Source organism: Ixodes scapularis, unplaced genomic scaffold (assembly GCF_016920785.2).
Source record: "Ixodes scapularis isolate PalLabHiFi unplaced genomic scaffold, ASM1692078v2 PGA_scaffold3__209_contigs__length_174095766, whole genome shotgun sequence".
Classification (NCBI taxonomy): domain Eukaryota; kingdom Metazoa; phylum Arthropoda; class Arachnida; order Ixodida; family Ixodidae; genus Ixodes; species Ixodes scapularis.
The window spans coordinates 170,945,146-170,961,689 of record NW_024609868.1 but is presented as its reverse complement, the minus strand read 5'-3'; the positions used below and the strand labels follow the sequence as shown (position 1 = coordinate 170,961,689).

The 16,544-nt window shown below is 42.6% G+C and overlaps 1 protein-coding gene across 1 annotated transcript in view; it reads left to right on the top strand.

Moving 5' to 3' along the window:
• Nucleotides 1–16,544, top strand: part of LOC8025309 (peptidase M20 domain-containing protein 2) — a 33,721-nt gene that overhangs the window by 9,190 nt on the left and 7,987 nt on the right. The window contains exons 4-5 of the mRNA XM_040502572.2: nt 2,563–2,712; nt 15,984–16,125. Coding sequence (XP_040358506.1) covers nt 2,563–2,712; nt 15,984–16,125 — 292 coding nt within the window. The remainder of the gene's footprint in view (nt 1–2,562; nt 2,713–15,983; nt 16,126–16,544) is intronic.

Here is a 16,544-nt window from a genome sequence, read left to right as displayed (position 1 = left end):
TTATCAAACACGTGGATTGTGGTTGAGCTAAGGGAAAGTTGCGCCGAAATCTGTGCTGCCCTATCAAAGTTGCCTACCAAAGGTGTAGTATATGCTCTCTCCTCCCAAGTTACTTAAATTGGTCCTCTTCCCATACAATTCAAGAAAGCATCTCCTTCCGAATGTGGAAGTTGGTTGAAGCAGGGTATAGTTTGAGCGTTCAATTAAGCGTGTTGCTATAGGTACTGATTAGTTTCGGCAAAACCAGAGCGTAGGAAGAAGCCCGATAAGTGGATATGTGTGCTATTCTTTTATGGCGTTTCACACAACCTGAGGGCGTTGGCAGAAAGCCATAGTGTACGAGTCAGTGTATTTAAAAATTGTTTCAAACTAAGTAGGCTAATTTCTTTTTGGGATGGTAAGCGAGGTTGCCAAAAAAACATAAAGATGCGGCAAGCGATGGCAGTAGTACACTAGATACCAATGGGCTGTGGGCTCTCGTATGTGCATCAAATTGGCAGCTGTCTGAACGACCGGATATTGGAGCATAAAAGAACGATTCATTCTTCTGCCAGTTTTGAAGTTGGAAACAACCTGTGTGAATGTGGAAATTGTTACTCACATTGGAAGCAGACGACTGTGCTTGGTATAGAAAAAGATAAGTTTACGTGGGGGACTAAGGACGCACTTAGAATCACTAGCGCCGGAAATTGTATCATGATGCCCTTTTTGATTTTGGACGAGGACTTTATAGCGTTTTTGTCTGCTTAGTGCCAAGTAGGTTGTGACTCAAGTATTTTCTGAATATTTGTCTTCTGCGATCATTTGACATTTGAAAACTACATTTATGCCTGCTTTCAATGCTAATGGTTTCTCGGTATTTTGTGTGTGCCTTCCGTTAGACATGTATTGTTTAACTGAAAGGCAAGAAAGAAGACGACTAAAAAAAATACAAGAAAGAAGACTTTGTTCGTTTGCTCGATACTTTCTTAGTGTACCTGCTGTTGAGTGCGTATAATTTGCACGAAAGTTGTCAAAGAAAAAGATTGTTGTGGAAGTAGATGACAGCTCTATGCTGTGCCAAGCCTCCTCTATACTCACAAAGCATGGCAGTTCGATGACGGAGTCATAAAGTTCCCGGTCGCAGATTTGGATCCCGAGGATTTGGTAGCACGGAGCATTTCTCGGGGAGTCCGGCATTCAGCGCACAGCTTTTGCAGCGGCGAGGACTCGAAACATGGTTTTCAAACCCGACGAGGAAAGAAACGGTAGCCCGAGGAAAGCGAGAAGCGCGAGCGGATATTCCATCGCTCAGGACAAGTGTGTTTCGGCTTCTCGCCGCAGCGGGGCGCCCATACCATGACTCTTGTCTGCCGCTCTACCTTTTCACTTTCGGCGGCCGCGTCACGTGACGATCCGCCAGGCTTTGTCAGCATACACCAATGCAGAGTTTCCACGCGATCCCGCTTTACCCACACCAGGTGTGGGCAGTGGGCACTACGCAGAAACCAAATTCGGGAGGAGTGAAGCGTCTGCGGATGCGCAGTACCGACAGCAGTGCCACCGCAGTAATGTGACGTCAGTTGTGAGACGGTGGAGTGTATGTCCTTTTCATTTCTTGTCTGAAGATTTTTAAATATTAATTATGACACAAAAGAAGAAGGGGAGGCTTAAGAAAAGGTGAGGTCGAGGGGAAATGTGCAGTGTAGCTAAACTCTTTCTGCATTTTTGTCTGCCTTTCTCGGGCTAAATGTAGGCGAATGTCGTTTTGCTTAATCTTGTTTTTTTTTTCATCGTTGGTATTGGGTTAAACGACACTCGCGTGATGCAACAAAAAACAGCAGCGGGTACGGTATGTCAGCATAACGTCGGCGCCACCCATCCGAAACTTCACAGATATCGTCTGGATCAAAAATGGTATCAGGACAATCTGATTTGATGCCAAAATCGAGGCAATACTGTGTGTTGCCTGAGTAGATTATAACTTTGTGCATGTAACCTGCTATCCACCGTAATCAATAATGGAATCAATGATGAATGATGTTTTAATTTCAAGTGTTGTTCATAGCCTTTATATCGGTCTATACTAGAACTTGAGATGAGCCGATGGTCCAGAATTAGGTTCTTAGAATTTGAAACTGACCTCGGACGATGGAATCGGGGTGGCCCAGAAGTAAAAAAATGGTTTAAGCACTGATCTATGATTCAGATGCGTCCTCAATTATAGTTATTTTCGTTGGATTCTCAAAAGCGTCTCCCGAAGTGCTTCTGCGTTTTAAAACACCACAAAAGACCACAAGAACTGAATGTTTAAATGGAAACTTTTCGAAATGTCCACAAGGATCGCCGCAGAGGCCTTACCGGATATGAAAAGGCATTTGTCGACACCTCCCCATAGCGTTTGTCAGTAAGATAATATTTGACAGTGACCACCTTCCTGCTCAATACTTCAGCCGTGAAAGAGGTTTGGCTAAAATAATCTAAGATTGTGGAAGCCAAATTTTTTAAGCAGAGTGCAAGATTCTTTAGGGGAAGAACGTATCTTCCTACGTACCTTTTATTAGAGCGTGTCCATGCATCCAGGTGGTGGTTCTTGGCACCCCGGCCGAAGAAGGCGGCCAGGGAAAGGTCTACCTGTTGGAAAAAGGAGCCTTCGACGGCGCGGACGTAGCGGTGATGGCACACCCGACCACTGTCAACGTGGCGTGTCCCATAACCTCCGCCCTTGCAAGAGTAACTATTCCGACTTTTTCTGTCCCTCTATTTCCGTTGTCTCCGGTTTTAACTATATGCACCTTATACTTTTATTCTGTGTTATAGAGTTGGTATGCGTTATGGAGAGGCCTCAATCTTGATGCTTGCTTAATGGCAATCCTGGGGTAGTGATCAGTGACGTTAAACCATTGAATTGCGCTTAATTCCACTCTTTGACAGGCTCTTTTTCAGAGCGATAGCTGTTATCAGCTCTTTTCAACACAGTAAATGACATCCGTTGTTGAAGTATAGTTGTTAATGATGTTGTGGCTGTTGATGTTGTTGATGTATTAGTTTGTTTAGTAGGCCGTAAGGTGTCCGTTGTTGATGTTGCCAAATCCTTGAAAAAGAATTTGGCAACATATCACACATTACTCCCGTTAACCATAGTCTCGAAATTCTCTTCTGTTTACTAAACTGTTCAACAATGGGAACCAGTCAGGCACAATTTTTTTGACACTCATAGTAGCTTTTGATTTGTGCTACACACTGAATAAAATAAAGAGCACAGATTTTGGTGCTGGCAGAAGATTTCGGACATCCATTCGTGCTTTTCGTATACTATATAAATCCACGACCATGATGAGGTTTCAGTGTCACTTGACAAGATCGGCAGAAGAGGTATCGACTCTCGTGAAATAGTAAGATACTTTTTCAACGTGCGCTGCAGAACGTCTAGTAAAAGACTGCATCCCAGCGTTCGATAAAAAAATGCTCGGTAGTTTCCGCAACTTGCAGAGTAAACCGTTGGTTTCCTATGAAAAAAATGCTTTTTCGTTCAGCCACACTTTTGTCGGTAAGATGCAACAATTCAACTTGAAAAAAGAAGGTTTTGTCCGCTGGGGGTCGCACATACTTTTTAACGCGACATCACACGTCTTGAGATGGGCTTTTGCTGACCATTGTACGATAAATTGGTATTGGGAAGAGGACGCCTACAAGGATTTGAAACAGTTCCAAGGTAATTCCTAAAAAAAATGGGCTGCTAAAAATGGAAAAGCATCAACAACTTCTTTAAGGTACCCCGCTAACCGTGGGTCTGGTCTCCAGCCGATGAAACCAAAAACATGGAAAGGCAGGATGGCAATGTATTCCGAATCAACTTCTGAATGGGTGAAACCTCTTGATACCTCGAAAATAAAAACCTGGAGGATAAAAGAGTGCGGGAGGCCGATGCCGCCTGCGGAGATGCGAAATAATAGCTTGCCCCGTCGCATCCGTTCCCGGTTCGAGTTTCGGATAAATACAGCGAATATCCCGTGGAACGTTTGGACGTTTCGCCTTTTACAGTGCATAACCTGTAAAGGGCTTTCCAAGCAGGACAGTTCAAGAACGCATAAAGCGACACTTCTCCGACATGTGACGTGCAGCGATCCGGTTCTGTCCGTCTTTTTTTTTTTCCGCTGGAAAGTTTCCCTCCGCCAAGGTACAGTGGCTCAAGTTTTTAATACTATCAAGCGAGCATCGACCGCCGGGCCGGCCAGCGCCGTGCCATGGGAGGTGCGGCGATACGGGAGAGATTACGCGCCTGCGCACAAAGCTCTTTCCGGTGCGAGCGTCGTCTGCTAGGTTATTCCGTTGACCGCACAGAACCCCTGCTCCGTAACAAAGGAGCGCAGGGCGCTGATTGACATTAATGTTCATCCAAGTCCCCATTCTCTCTCTCTCTCTTATCTACTGGTAGAGCAAATATCTGAAGAGCGCGCGCTGGCGTGATACTCGTCTTGCGCGGCATAAACAGGGGCGCAATGAGGCGCGGTTTATGCTACGCGTGAGCGATATCACGCAAGCAAGCGCTGTTCAGATCCTTGCCTAAAAGCCGTTAACTCTGCCAGCAGATAAGAAGCGGGGGTTGCGTGCGGTCAACGTAATAGCCTAGCAGACGAAGCTCGCACTGATAGAGCTTTGTGCTTACAACTGGTAGCAGCGCGCAAAAACAGAAGGACTAAGGGAGGAAGGCACAAGCCGAGCGCTGAACTTCAACTGGACGTTTGATGAAAAGAACACACCCAAGTAAACAACCACCATCAACGCTAAAGATAAGCTATTTCTTTTTTATGTAAATACATCGAAGTTTCACTAACACAATTATCTCCCATCTTTCCTATCAAGTTCGCTTCCAGCAGTTCTCGTGCAGTTATGTTACCCTCTTTCTCCACAATCGTAATATTTTCAAGATTCGGCTGACACGTGCAAGTGGCACAGTGGAAAGGCTGATGTCCTCCCGTTGTTGAGCGCAGCGACAGGGCATGTTCGCGCGCATGGTCGACGCATCGGCCACTTTGGCCGATGTATACCCTACCGCAGCTCAAAAAGATTCGGTACACCACTCCTACTACACAATCAACATACTTATTTATGTTTTTTACAGAACACTCGTTACCTTTGCTTCCTCTGTCGGCCACTCTAGGGCAAGGTTGCGACAACTTATTAGGCACCGAAAAGACGACCGGCACGTCGTACCGCCCCGCTATCTTTTTCATATTGTGAGATATTTTATGCATATAAGGGATCACGTGTTGTGTTTTGTTCGGTCTGTCTTTGGGTTGATGAAGTCCCATTTTTAACTTCCTTAGTAATTTCTCCGCCACCCTCTGGAAAGGCTGCGACCCCAAACCGTTATACCTGCCTGCCAAAGCTCTCCTGTAGCGTATGGTGACACGACTTCTCTAGAGCAGCCTGCATGCACGATGACGCTATTCCCCTTTTAACGAGCTTCGAGTGGGCGGAGTCGTAAGGCAAGAGCCCTTTCTTTGTGCGTGGGTAGTAGAGCCAACACACGTGATTCCCGGTAAACTTCAATTTGAGATCTAGAAATTGTATGTACATGCCATCACGAAGCATGCGCTTACAATTCCTAGATCTCAAATTGAAGTTTACCGAGGATCACGTGTGTTGGCTCTACTACCCACGCACAAAGAAAGGGCTCTTGCCTTACGACTCCGCTTACTCGAGGCCCGTGAAATTGGAATATTGTCATCGTGCATGCAGGCTGCTCTTGAGAGGTCGTGCCCCCATACGCTACAGGAGAGCTTTGGCAGGCAGGTGGAGCGGCTTGGGGCCGCGGCTTCCCAGCGTGTGTTTTGCTGGGGTGGCGGAGAAATTATTAAGCAAGTTAAAAATAGAACCCCATCAACACAAGAAAAGACCGAACGAAAGACCACAAGTGATCCTTTATATGCATAAAATGTCTCACAATATGAAAAAGATAGCGGGGCGGTACGACGTGCCGGTCGTCTTTTCGGCGCATAGTAAGTAGTCGCAACTTTGCCCGGAGTGGCTGACGGAGAGAGCAAACAAGTGTTCTGTAAAACACAGAAATAAGTATGTTGATTGTGTGGTAGGTGTGGTGCACCGAAACCCTTTGGGCTGCGATCGGGTATACATCGGCCAAACTGGCCGATGCGTCACCGACGGTGCGCGCGAACATGCCCTGTCGCTGCGCTCAACAACGGAAGGACATCTGCCTTTCCACTGTCCCACTTGCACGTGTCAGCCGAATTTCGAAGACTTTACGATTGTAAAGAAAGGGGGTGACAAAAATGCACGAGAAGTCATGTAAGCGTACTTGGTAGGAACGGAGGGGGATAATGTTGTTAGCCAAACTTTGGCGTGTTTGGCTAACAGCGACAAGTATCAGCGTATTTACAGAAACACCTGTCAGATCTGTGACTCAAAAACCCTTTCTTGGTTCGGAATTCAGAGGAAGTCGTGGGAGCTTTGAAGGCAGATCAGTAGGGCAGCCATAGTTCCTTTAGTATTGATGTTCAAGATCTTTTTCATTCACTCCCCAACGAAATTTTACTTGACTTTGTAAAATTATGTATTGGACAACAATGAACTCTCCTTCCAAAACTCGAGCGGTGTTTCTACTGAGTGCTTTCTAGAAGTACTTCTAATTTATATCTATTCTACGTTTTTGATTGATTGATAACTTTTTATTTAAGACATAACTGTACAGAGATGTCCCAGGTGACATGGCAAAAGGCATAAATGCCTGACGGGGCCATGCCACCCTTTTGGCAGCAACGGTAGCAAAAACAAATAAATGAGGAATGACACAATTTCACTCCAAACTAAAAATCTATACAAAACAAAACAAATACATCACAAAACATGGCGTGAAAGGACAATTTCTACTTATCATTCCAAGCATTTTGCTTAAAACACATACGGTTTTATTCCCCTGTGAGTAAGTATTCTTTTACAATATTTTTATATTGATAGAGTGATCGTACGCACTCCAATGAAGCTAAAATATATGGGTATTGGTTTAAATAGTCTGGTATCAAAAAACTCAACCTCTGGTCTCCATAATTCGTTCGCGAACGCGATTTTATTAATAAATGACGCCTTAAATTATACGGGCTATCTTTCGCGTGGTACGTAACATAGAACACCAATTTATCGAGCTGAAATTGCCGCCAAATTTCAAGTGATAGTTTATATTGATGTAGATTTCTTACGTTGAGTGTTTGATATGTCCTAAAATATGGCGTGGCACTTTTAAGAAGTTGTATGTTACCAATTGCTCGCAATGCTCGCTTTTGTATGGATACAATATTGTCTAGATTTGTTTGGGATGTCGTTGACCACACTAAAAGGCAGTAACTTATGCGGGATTGCACAAGAGCGAAATAAATTTGACGTTTCACTTTTGTTGGAAGATAATATCTTAATCTATTTAAGACACCAACAGCTCGACAAAGACTTGTTCTCAAAGAATCAATATGTGGCGTCCATGATAGATTTTCATGGAATAAAACCCCCAGAATCGAATGGTTCATAGGATAGCATAACCAAGTTTTTCTCCAAAGCTCTGGAGTATGCATAGGGTTATCACTAGCGCGAGTCGTCAGTGATGTTCTTGCCAGAGTTGATTGTTCCATTGAACATACACTTGGAACGCATGTGAAAAAGTGTTTCGATATGTTGATGATTTTCTACTTCTTGACAATCGCCTGGGAAGGATCTAGTCACCAGTGTTATGGACATTTTTTATATTCATAACATTGGGGTATAAACTATCACTCAGCTGGTTGAAGTCAGGCATGATTTTTCTGAAGTAGTGAACCGTAAAGGTCAAGTTGATATTTTATTTTTAGATTTAGAAAAAATGTATTTGATAAGTTTAACCACAAGAAAATAATACTCAAAATATATCGTGAAAAACCCAGGTCTCATCAGATGGGGATGCTTTTACATGAAAGAAGACAAATTGTTGAAATTAAAGGTAAACATTCTGATTTGATCGATGTGGAATCAGGAGCACTTCAAGGGACAGTGCTCGGTCCTTTGTTTGTTTAATGTTTATTAATGATATACTCTTCAATTTAACTGTTAAGGCTGGGCTCCTTCCCGACGACTGTATTTTGCATACAAAGGTGAAGGAGCCCACCGATCAAATTAACTTAACACGTGTTTATCACGCGTTGGTCAGCGGTGCAATACGTGGCAAATATCACTAAACTTAGATAAAATTGTCAGTATGACTACTACTAGGGCTTTGTGTTTTCGGATGAATCCGAAAAACTCCGAAAAACACCCGCCGGTAAAATTTTTGTCAATTCGGATTTATCCGATAAGCTCCGAATTGTTATGTGCCCATGCCACCCTCCCCCCCCCCCCCCCCCTTTTTCCACAACAAAAAAATATTTTTTCTTTTTCTTTTTTTTTTTTGCAATTTGAACAGCGCAGGATCAATGGTTCTGAGAAAAAGACACCATAATTATCTTTCAAGCCTCGGACCGTTGTCAAAAAGGGGTCTTACGGCTTGTCTCACCAAGGTTGGTTCTGGGAAACAGGTCATCGCACCATTCGTGTCACGACAAAAGCCACTCTTTTGGCTTCCAGTTTGGGCCATGGGATTTGGGTTTTAAAGAAAGGAGAGGGTATGTTTCTGGGGTTAACAGTGAAAACTATGGACCATAGGGATTGTATAAAATAGGGAAGAGGGGCAGTTGAAACTTCTCTATTGCATCCTTAACCACTCCACCTCGCGCGGCCGCGGGATAGATTGATGGGATGACTACGAGCTTCCTTGCGGCTACCTCCGGCAGTTTATTGATTTTAAGGTATCGACGTTTATCGAAGCCACACTTGTGTGCGACTTTTGTCGTGGGACAAATTAGTATCGCCAATGACACCAACGCCAAATTCAACTGAAGAAATCTTAATTGATACAAGCGCGTTTTATTTCTTATCTGGCATACGTTTACATCCGGTTATTATTTATTATTTTTAATTAAGAAACACTGCGAAATTATCTCCGAATTTCGGAAAATTGGGGATTTACGAAAACTAAACTCCGATAAACACCGAATTTTCGCTAAAAAATAAACTCCGAAAAACAGCCTCCGAATTTCACGAAAAATAAACTCCGAAAACACGGAGCCCTAACTATTACTCACAAAATAAAGCCCATTCGATTTGCGAACGCTATTGAAGAGTATCCACTAGCAAGGGTATCCACTAGCAAGTTACAAATATCTGGTCGTAATTATTTCTTACGATCTCCGTTGCAGTGCTCATCACTGTAAGAAAACACGAATTATGAGCTGTGATATTTAAGGCGGTCTTTGAAACTAGGTTCAATTTAGGCAAAACGTTTGGCTTATAAAACACTCATTCGCCCGTTGTTTGAATACGCATGCGAAATCTGGGATCCTATTATTGCTAAAGATGTGCCAAAGCTAAAAAAAGCGCAACGACTTGCTTTGCGTTTTATTTTTTTTCCAAATATCGTCGACTGGATTCACCTACGGCACTGTATTCAGAAGCCAACATTCCACTACTTAAGATGAGGCGTAAAGAAAAAAAGATTGAAATTTCTATATATGATGATCAATGACCTATTGCATATAGACAAAACAGCTTACCTAGTTTCTGACGAGTCGAGAATAACTTCGGAACAAACATATTTGCACACTTCAGCAGTCCCGGTTCTTCAAGTACTGTTTCAGATACTCATTCTTTCCACAAACCATAAGTGACTGAAATCTTTCGGAGCAAGCTGTGGTATGCCAATCACTTGAAGCATTTTCTTCTTATTTACAACTTGCAAAATGTGAAATAAAATGTTTTTTTGTGTGCATTGTTTTCCGTCAACGCCCCTGACGGATCTCTTTTTTTTTATTGTCAAAGCATTTTTTGTGTGATTATTTAGTGATATCTTTTATAGTACCTTTTCAAGTGTGGGCTGCTCTTGTTGTTGTTGTTTTCTTTGTACACTTTACACCCACTCTAATAGTCTCAACAAAAACTGATCGTATCTTGAAATAAATAAATAGATAAGTGTATCTTTGGTCTTAGATTCACCTATGAAGAGCCCAAGGAAGGTGTCTTACAATTTCTGAACCTATCGCTCTCACTTCGCATTAACAATTTATGCTGGTCCTTCTCCCCACGTACAAAAAAAAGGAGTCTTACATTACTCGTCAGATCACTAAAATGATTAAGTATAGCTTTTTCCTATCTAGGATCAGCCCAAAAAAGTCAGGTTTACATAACATTAATGACAGCTTCAAGGCACAGATTGAGAGACTCCGTTCTTCCGGGTTCCCGTGGCAGGTGTTAAATGAGGTTGTGCAATCCTTGGCTGAACAAGTAAAAGGGGCACAAGGTAGTAAGCGAAATATTGAGAAATAATTGGGGGTAGTGGTTCCATACTTTCACGAGGTGTCGCGAAACTCAAATCAAGTCGCCCAAATATATCAAGTTCCAGTTTTTTTTTTCTGCACCGCCAAAGATGGCCCCGATTTGTTCCAAGGTGCGCTTGAAGTTGGACAAATTAGCACAAATTAAATGTAAAAAAGAAACATGCTATACAGTTTGTGCCCTGTACCTCGTGCGTGGTATACATCATTCCCTTAACCTGTGGTAGAACATATGTGGGACAGACAAGAAGGTGTATTAATGATAGGCTACCTGAACATAACCTGTCTATGAGGTCGACGGTGGGGGGTCACTTGCCCCTGCACTGTCAAGCTTGTACATGTACTCCAAATCTGGCCAGAACCGCTATCATAGGCCGATATAAAGAAAAACTCCCCAGAGAATTATACGAGGCGTATATTATACAAAATCTGGGCGAGCACTGCATGAGCCGTCCTTCTGTTACTTTATCTGAAAAGGAAGTTTTGCTTTTAAACGCTTCGATGAGCTGAAGCCATTGCCCCGCGCTCTAGAGTTCTCGTGGCATGAGCACGTGCGTGTTAGTTATATGTATTATCCTCTCTTCTTTTCTTCTGGACGAAATATTGAGTTGCGAGTTCAGCGTTATCCTGTTTCCTGTATTCTTTTACAGTTTCCTCACGTTGCTCGCTGACATTAACCATGTAATGGTTATCAACTAGCGCGGCTCACCACCCTTCTACAAGTGAAAGTTGTTTTCTTGTATGAATGAATGGTCTCATTTTTTTTATTTTGTCAACTAGTGTGTTTATTCAGGGTTTAATAACTTGACTACACCTTAATCTGTAGTAGCAAAATATACTTTACAAATTGTGTCTCCGTATGCTTCAGACATTACGTAATTATTGTGCAGCCGGAGTGTAAGTTCTAGAGGTCTGCGATAAGCTACAATATTTTGTGCACCTTATAGTTGGAGTGAAACGAAATCTTTTATAACCGCAACCCGAGGGCTCATGTTACATGTGAGATATATTTTGGTTTTCTATTTAAATATCAGAGGCAGCACAATCTACTAACAAACCAGCAACCACGGGGAAGGATTAATTAGAGCATAAAACCTTTCTATAGAACAATGAGCCACTATGCCTACTTGGTGTTTTGAATGAGAGAGATTCTCGCCCATTCAGCGACGCCACATACAAAGCCCATATATGCGTACCACTTGGAAATGCTGATCGGACATCTCCCACTTAGTGCCATGAAAAGAAACGAGTGATATGCCAGAGCCTTGCGCAAATCATAAAACTAAACAGACGCCTTTCGCTTGCATGATTGTTAAGTGCCTGCTGATGGTGCTGCGCCCTTAAAGGAAGCATATTCCCAGGAATATGCTCCCTTTAAGAAAAAGAAGAACAAGAAGAAGAAGCAGGAGAAGAACTGTATCGATTTGATCGCGCGATTTGTTGTTCCTTGCAAAATATCCGAAGACCCCTTCGAAAAAATGAAAGACGTTTACAACACACTGTAACGCGAAATTAGAGCACAACTCATGGAGTGAAAGCTTGCGCTGCAGTACTCAGGGATCCTGGGTTCAACCCCCACCCCTGCCCGTTTCGATCTGGATGAGCATCGTACCCGCGTGCGGCCGTGCATCACTACTACGTGATGCACGTTAAAGACCCCAAGCTAGCGGTTGTACTGCACTGGCTAAATTGCTCATCTGCAGCTGGGAGACTTGTCGCCCGTAGAGGCAGACCAAGTTCTAGGTTGTATAAACATACACACAACCCAATTTTTAGAGCGCAACTCTTGAGGAGGAGGGAAGGGTACTGAGGGGAAGGTATACCCCTCCTCCCTCTACCTCACCTCCTCATTCTCCCTGATTCTCCTGCTCCCCTCCCCCTCCTCTTCCTCCTCCTCCCTTACTTCCCCCTCCCTTCATTCTTCAAGCTGCTTCCCTCCTCTCCTCCTCCCTCCTTCCAGCATGACTTTCGTAAAACTCTTTCACGCGAAACTCAGCTATTTTATTTTGTGACGGACTTACATGACAGCTTTAACGCGTGTTCTACCACCGATGCGATTTTTATCAATTTCGCTAAGGCCTTTGACACTGTCCCTCCATCATCGATTGCTACAAAAACTTTCAATTTTAAACATAAACAACGACGTTACCAATTGGATTTTTTCTTTTCCATCTAATCGCGAATTGTCTTTGTTAATAGACGACACCTCCCCATCCCATCCAATTTCAGTAAAATCCGGTGTACCACAGGCTAGCGTCCTAGGACCCTTGTTTTTTCTGGTTTACATTATTGACCTGCCTCCACTAAATTCGTCATCCGTAAGACCTTTCACCAATGATTGTGTTATATACCACCGGACTTTCCATCCCAATGACTCGGAAATCCTCCAACGAGACATATACATTCTTGCGGAATGGTGCTTAGGATGTCAAAGAAGAATGAATATCGTGATAACAATTCTTGCCTCTTTCAATCGTTAAAAAAACATATATTCCATCTTACTCCTAGAAATTTGTTGCTATTTGACGTATCTCCTCTAATAAATACCTAGGATAAATTTCACGGAGGATCTGTTTTGGAACGCGGTCATTAATAACACATTTAAGAAATCATCTAGAACTCTCGGTTTTCTTCGGGGGCGCTTTTGCCAAGCCTGACAGGATGTAAAGCTAAAGGCATAAAAAAGCCTTGTCCGATCTAAACTTGAATATGACAGCACGGCATAGGACCCTCACAAATCTTAGCTGATCAATGGGCTAGAGTCAATTCAAAAGAGAGCAGACCAATTCATTAATCCTAACCATTCTCTCAAAAGCAGCGTGTCCCAACTTAAGGATCTCTCAAACCTAACTTCCCTCATGGTACCTCGCAAACTATATCGTCTTTCCCTTTTTCATAGGATATATTATAACATGGCATCTATCATGCTGATGTACTGCAAGCCTTCCTTATACATTTCTTGACGTCATGATCATTACCTCAAGGTTGAGCCTATATGGAGCCGCACTAATAGATTCAAATTTGCACCACTTGCGCTTTCTATTGCAAACTGGAACTCTCTCACTGACGATATTGTTAAAGGGCAATATCTCTCTTTATTTCGCAAGAAACGTTTAATTCTACTGACTTGATTAACAAACACTAGATTTGCCTCATTATATTAGTGTCAATTACCAATGCTACCAATCCCTGTGTATAGTTTTCCTTCGTATGTTTAAGTATTGTTTATGTGTACGTGGAATTATTATTTAAACTATTTTTTATGTAGTTACTGCCGCTACGAATTCTTGTTTCCCCCTCATATAATTAATACATTCCACGAGAATGCCCTTGAGGGTAGTGAACTTGAACTTGAATCGCACGCCGTACATTTGGTACGCCCAATTTAATAGTATGCAGATAGGTTAAAACGGAAGAGAAAAAGAATTCACTCTTCGCAACATCCACTATAAAAATAAAGCTGTTAACGTTCTAACGAAGTACGGCTTTCCTCGTCAGTCTGCAGGAAAACCAAAATATGACGGCATGAATAACTTCATTATAAACCCATTGAAAACGTCGGACAATAGTGAAAAAAATGCTTGATCTGGCTGGGCAAACTGGGCAGCTTACACCATACTGGAGGATGCTCCCGGTTTATTTACGTCGCCCAAGTACAAATTTCGTGGTGTGGTGAGGAAGTCGTGGGTGAAATACAACTGTCGTTTTTTTTTTTTTTTTTTTTAACACCAGCCAAGACATTCTTTCCTTTTTTTCTCGGAGTAAGAACAAGATTCTGAGTGGCACCATTCATTTATCGAAGTGAGAGTGCATTAGGTTTCTGAACGTTCTTTATCTGTTTTGGTAATGAGCTCGTTGCCCTCTTGTTGTGAAAGATAAGGAAGTGTTCGCGGCTACGCGAGTTCAAAGGCTTGCGGTTGCATCGTCCTGTTATCCAGTCTATTCCTGGTCAGACGCAAGCCTGAGTAACGCGCAGTGCTCAGTTGTCGGCTGTTCGGTGACTACGAACCGACCGATTGCTATTTGCTGCACCCACAAGTCTTCTGACGGTCAAATTCGCTAGCAGGTTGCATACAACACGCGAAGCAGGTTGGCGTAATGTCTAGAAACAGTTTTACGAAATCTGTGACCGGTTTCGTTTGCTTGGATGGCGCTAGATCATAAACTTTGCAGACTGTTTATGTAAAAGTCAAATTAAAAAAAAATAATTATATCACAATTTTCTATGGGCTGCTTTTAAATTTTGTCACAGATTCTAACATTTGCGCGCACACAAATAAAATACACACTTTAAAATTTGTTGCACAAAATTAATTTTTATGCAATGTTCAAACGTGTATTCACATATAAATAATTTCCCCACGTTTTTGTCGAACGTAGTTGCTAACACGATCAATCATCGGAAGATGATTGCTGTACGTATTAACCACAAAATATTGTGATGACGTAACTTTGAATTGCACTTAGCAGTCTGGACGCTGTAATTAAGCAGCTGTTTAGATCCACCAGACAAGCACGCGAGGCCGTAGTTTTTTATATCTTCCACATCTCTCGAGTAGAGCCTCCACACGAATAAGACCGTATCCAAAAGCGATAGCCGCACACTTTTATACGAATAAGAATGGTAACTCTATTTGTAGTGTATCAAGCTCACTTGAAAATATCCGCGTCAAACGGGCCTCGCCACGCCGAACGGCCAGTTGCCACCCCTATCGTGGCTACCTTTTTGTCTGGAAATTACGGCAGAACAAGACAAATATAGTTTCTTACCTGATTCGGGCAACCAAAGCACTTTCCATTTGACTTTACAAAACAAAACGTGCGATTAGTATTGTAACATTAAGACGGGCGCAAGCAGGCATAAGCGACGCCATATCCTGCAAGATGGCGTCCAGGGCTAGTTGTCTTTACGTGAGACACATGGCGCTCTTTTATCTATAGTGTCTTTAACTTAGGGAGCAGTACAGCTGAATATAAATCGGGAAGTGAATAAAAAATAACATGGTCACATTTATCTCATATGTTGTAGAAGACTAAATTCTGGAGTTTTGTTTTTCGCAACCGATAAAACGTCTTTCGTCCATTTTGAAAAGCGGGCAAAGAAAGGTAACTGGACGTGAAGTGATTTCACACTTTTTGTATACAAAATGTACCCGACCTTACGGCATGTTGGTTACCTATTTCGTATTTAAACAAACATAAATTGAAGATGTGCGCTTTGCATGCAAGATTATTTTTAATGGTTAGGTTCAACGTCACGTTGTGTGTGCATAAAGAAATCAATATTCTAGTGATATTTTGCATATAATGTTTATGAAAAGCATGCCGGTGACTCAGTGGTCACAACCCCACAAAACGTAGTAATAAGGAACACTCTAGACACAAAAAACTCGATTCGTTAGTATGATTCGCGGCACATATCTGCCGCTCAGAGAAAGAGCAGTAACCTCACTTTAAGGGTTTCAGATTGTGGTGTCAACACTAAGCTGGATTGGAACTTTCGAATGTCCCAGCGTAAATTACAAGAGCCTCCTGTAATTCCATATAATTTACTGTGATTTACCAATGCCTTTACTCTTCACCATATATTCACAGATTAGTGTAAAATATGAAGGAGCCACGGCGCACGCCGGTGCCGCACCATGGGACGGAATCAACGCCCTTGATGCTGCCGTGGGTGCCTACGTCAACGTGTCTCTACTCAGACAGCAAATGAAGCCCGAATGGAGAGCCACAGGTATAGGTTCAACTAACCAGGGCTGCTCCCCCTCCCCCCTTTTTTTTTCTCGCTGACACAAGGGGTATCGCGAACTCTACTTATGTTTTATATGAAGCCCACGCAAAAAAAATGCGTGGCCGAATTTAATGGTGGTAGAGTTGATTGCAGATTGCCAGGTTTTACAAATCATGGTTAACGCGTCTTTCGATTAGTCGAATATTCATACCCGCGTCTTTGAAATAAAAGGGATTAATAGAGCGATCAATAACAGAGCGAGGCATTCTGCTTTTGCTTCTTTTGCGTCTTGGTTCTGGTTACTATAATACTAGTTGATTAAATGTTCAGATAAGTATAAAAACTTCCCCTGAGCCGAGATGAATATCCTAACAATATGCTCAACGTGACGTACCCTTGTGAATGATGTGCGTGGTTGCAAT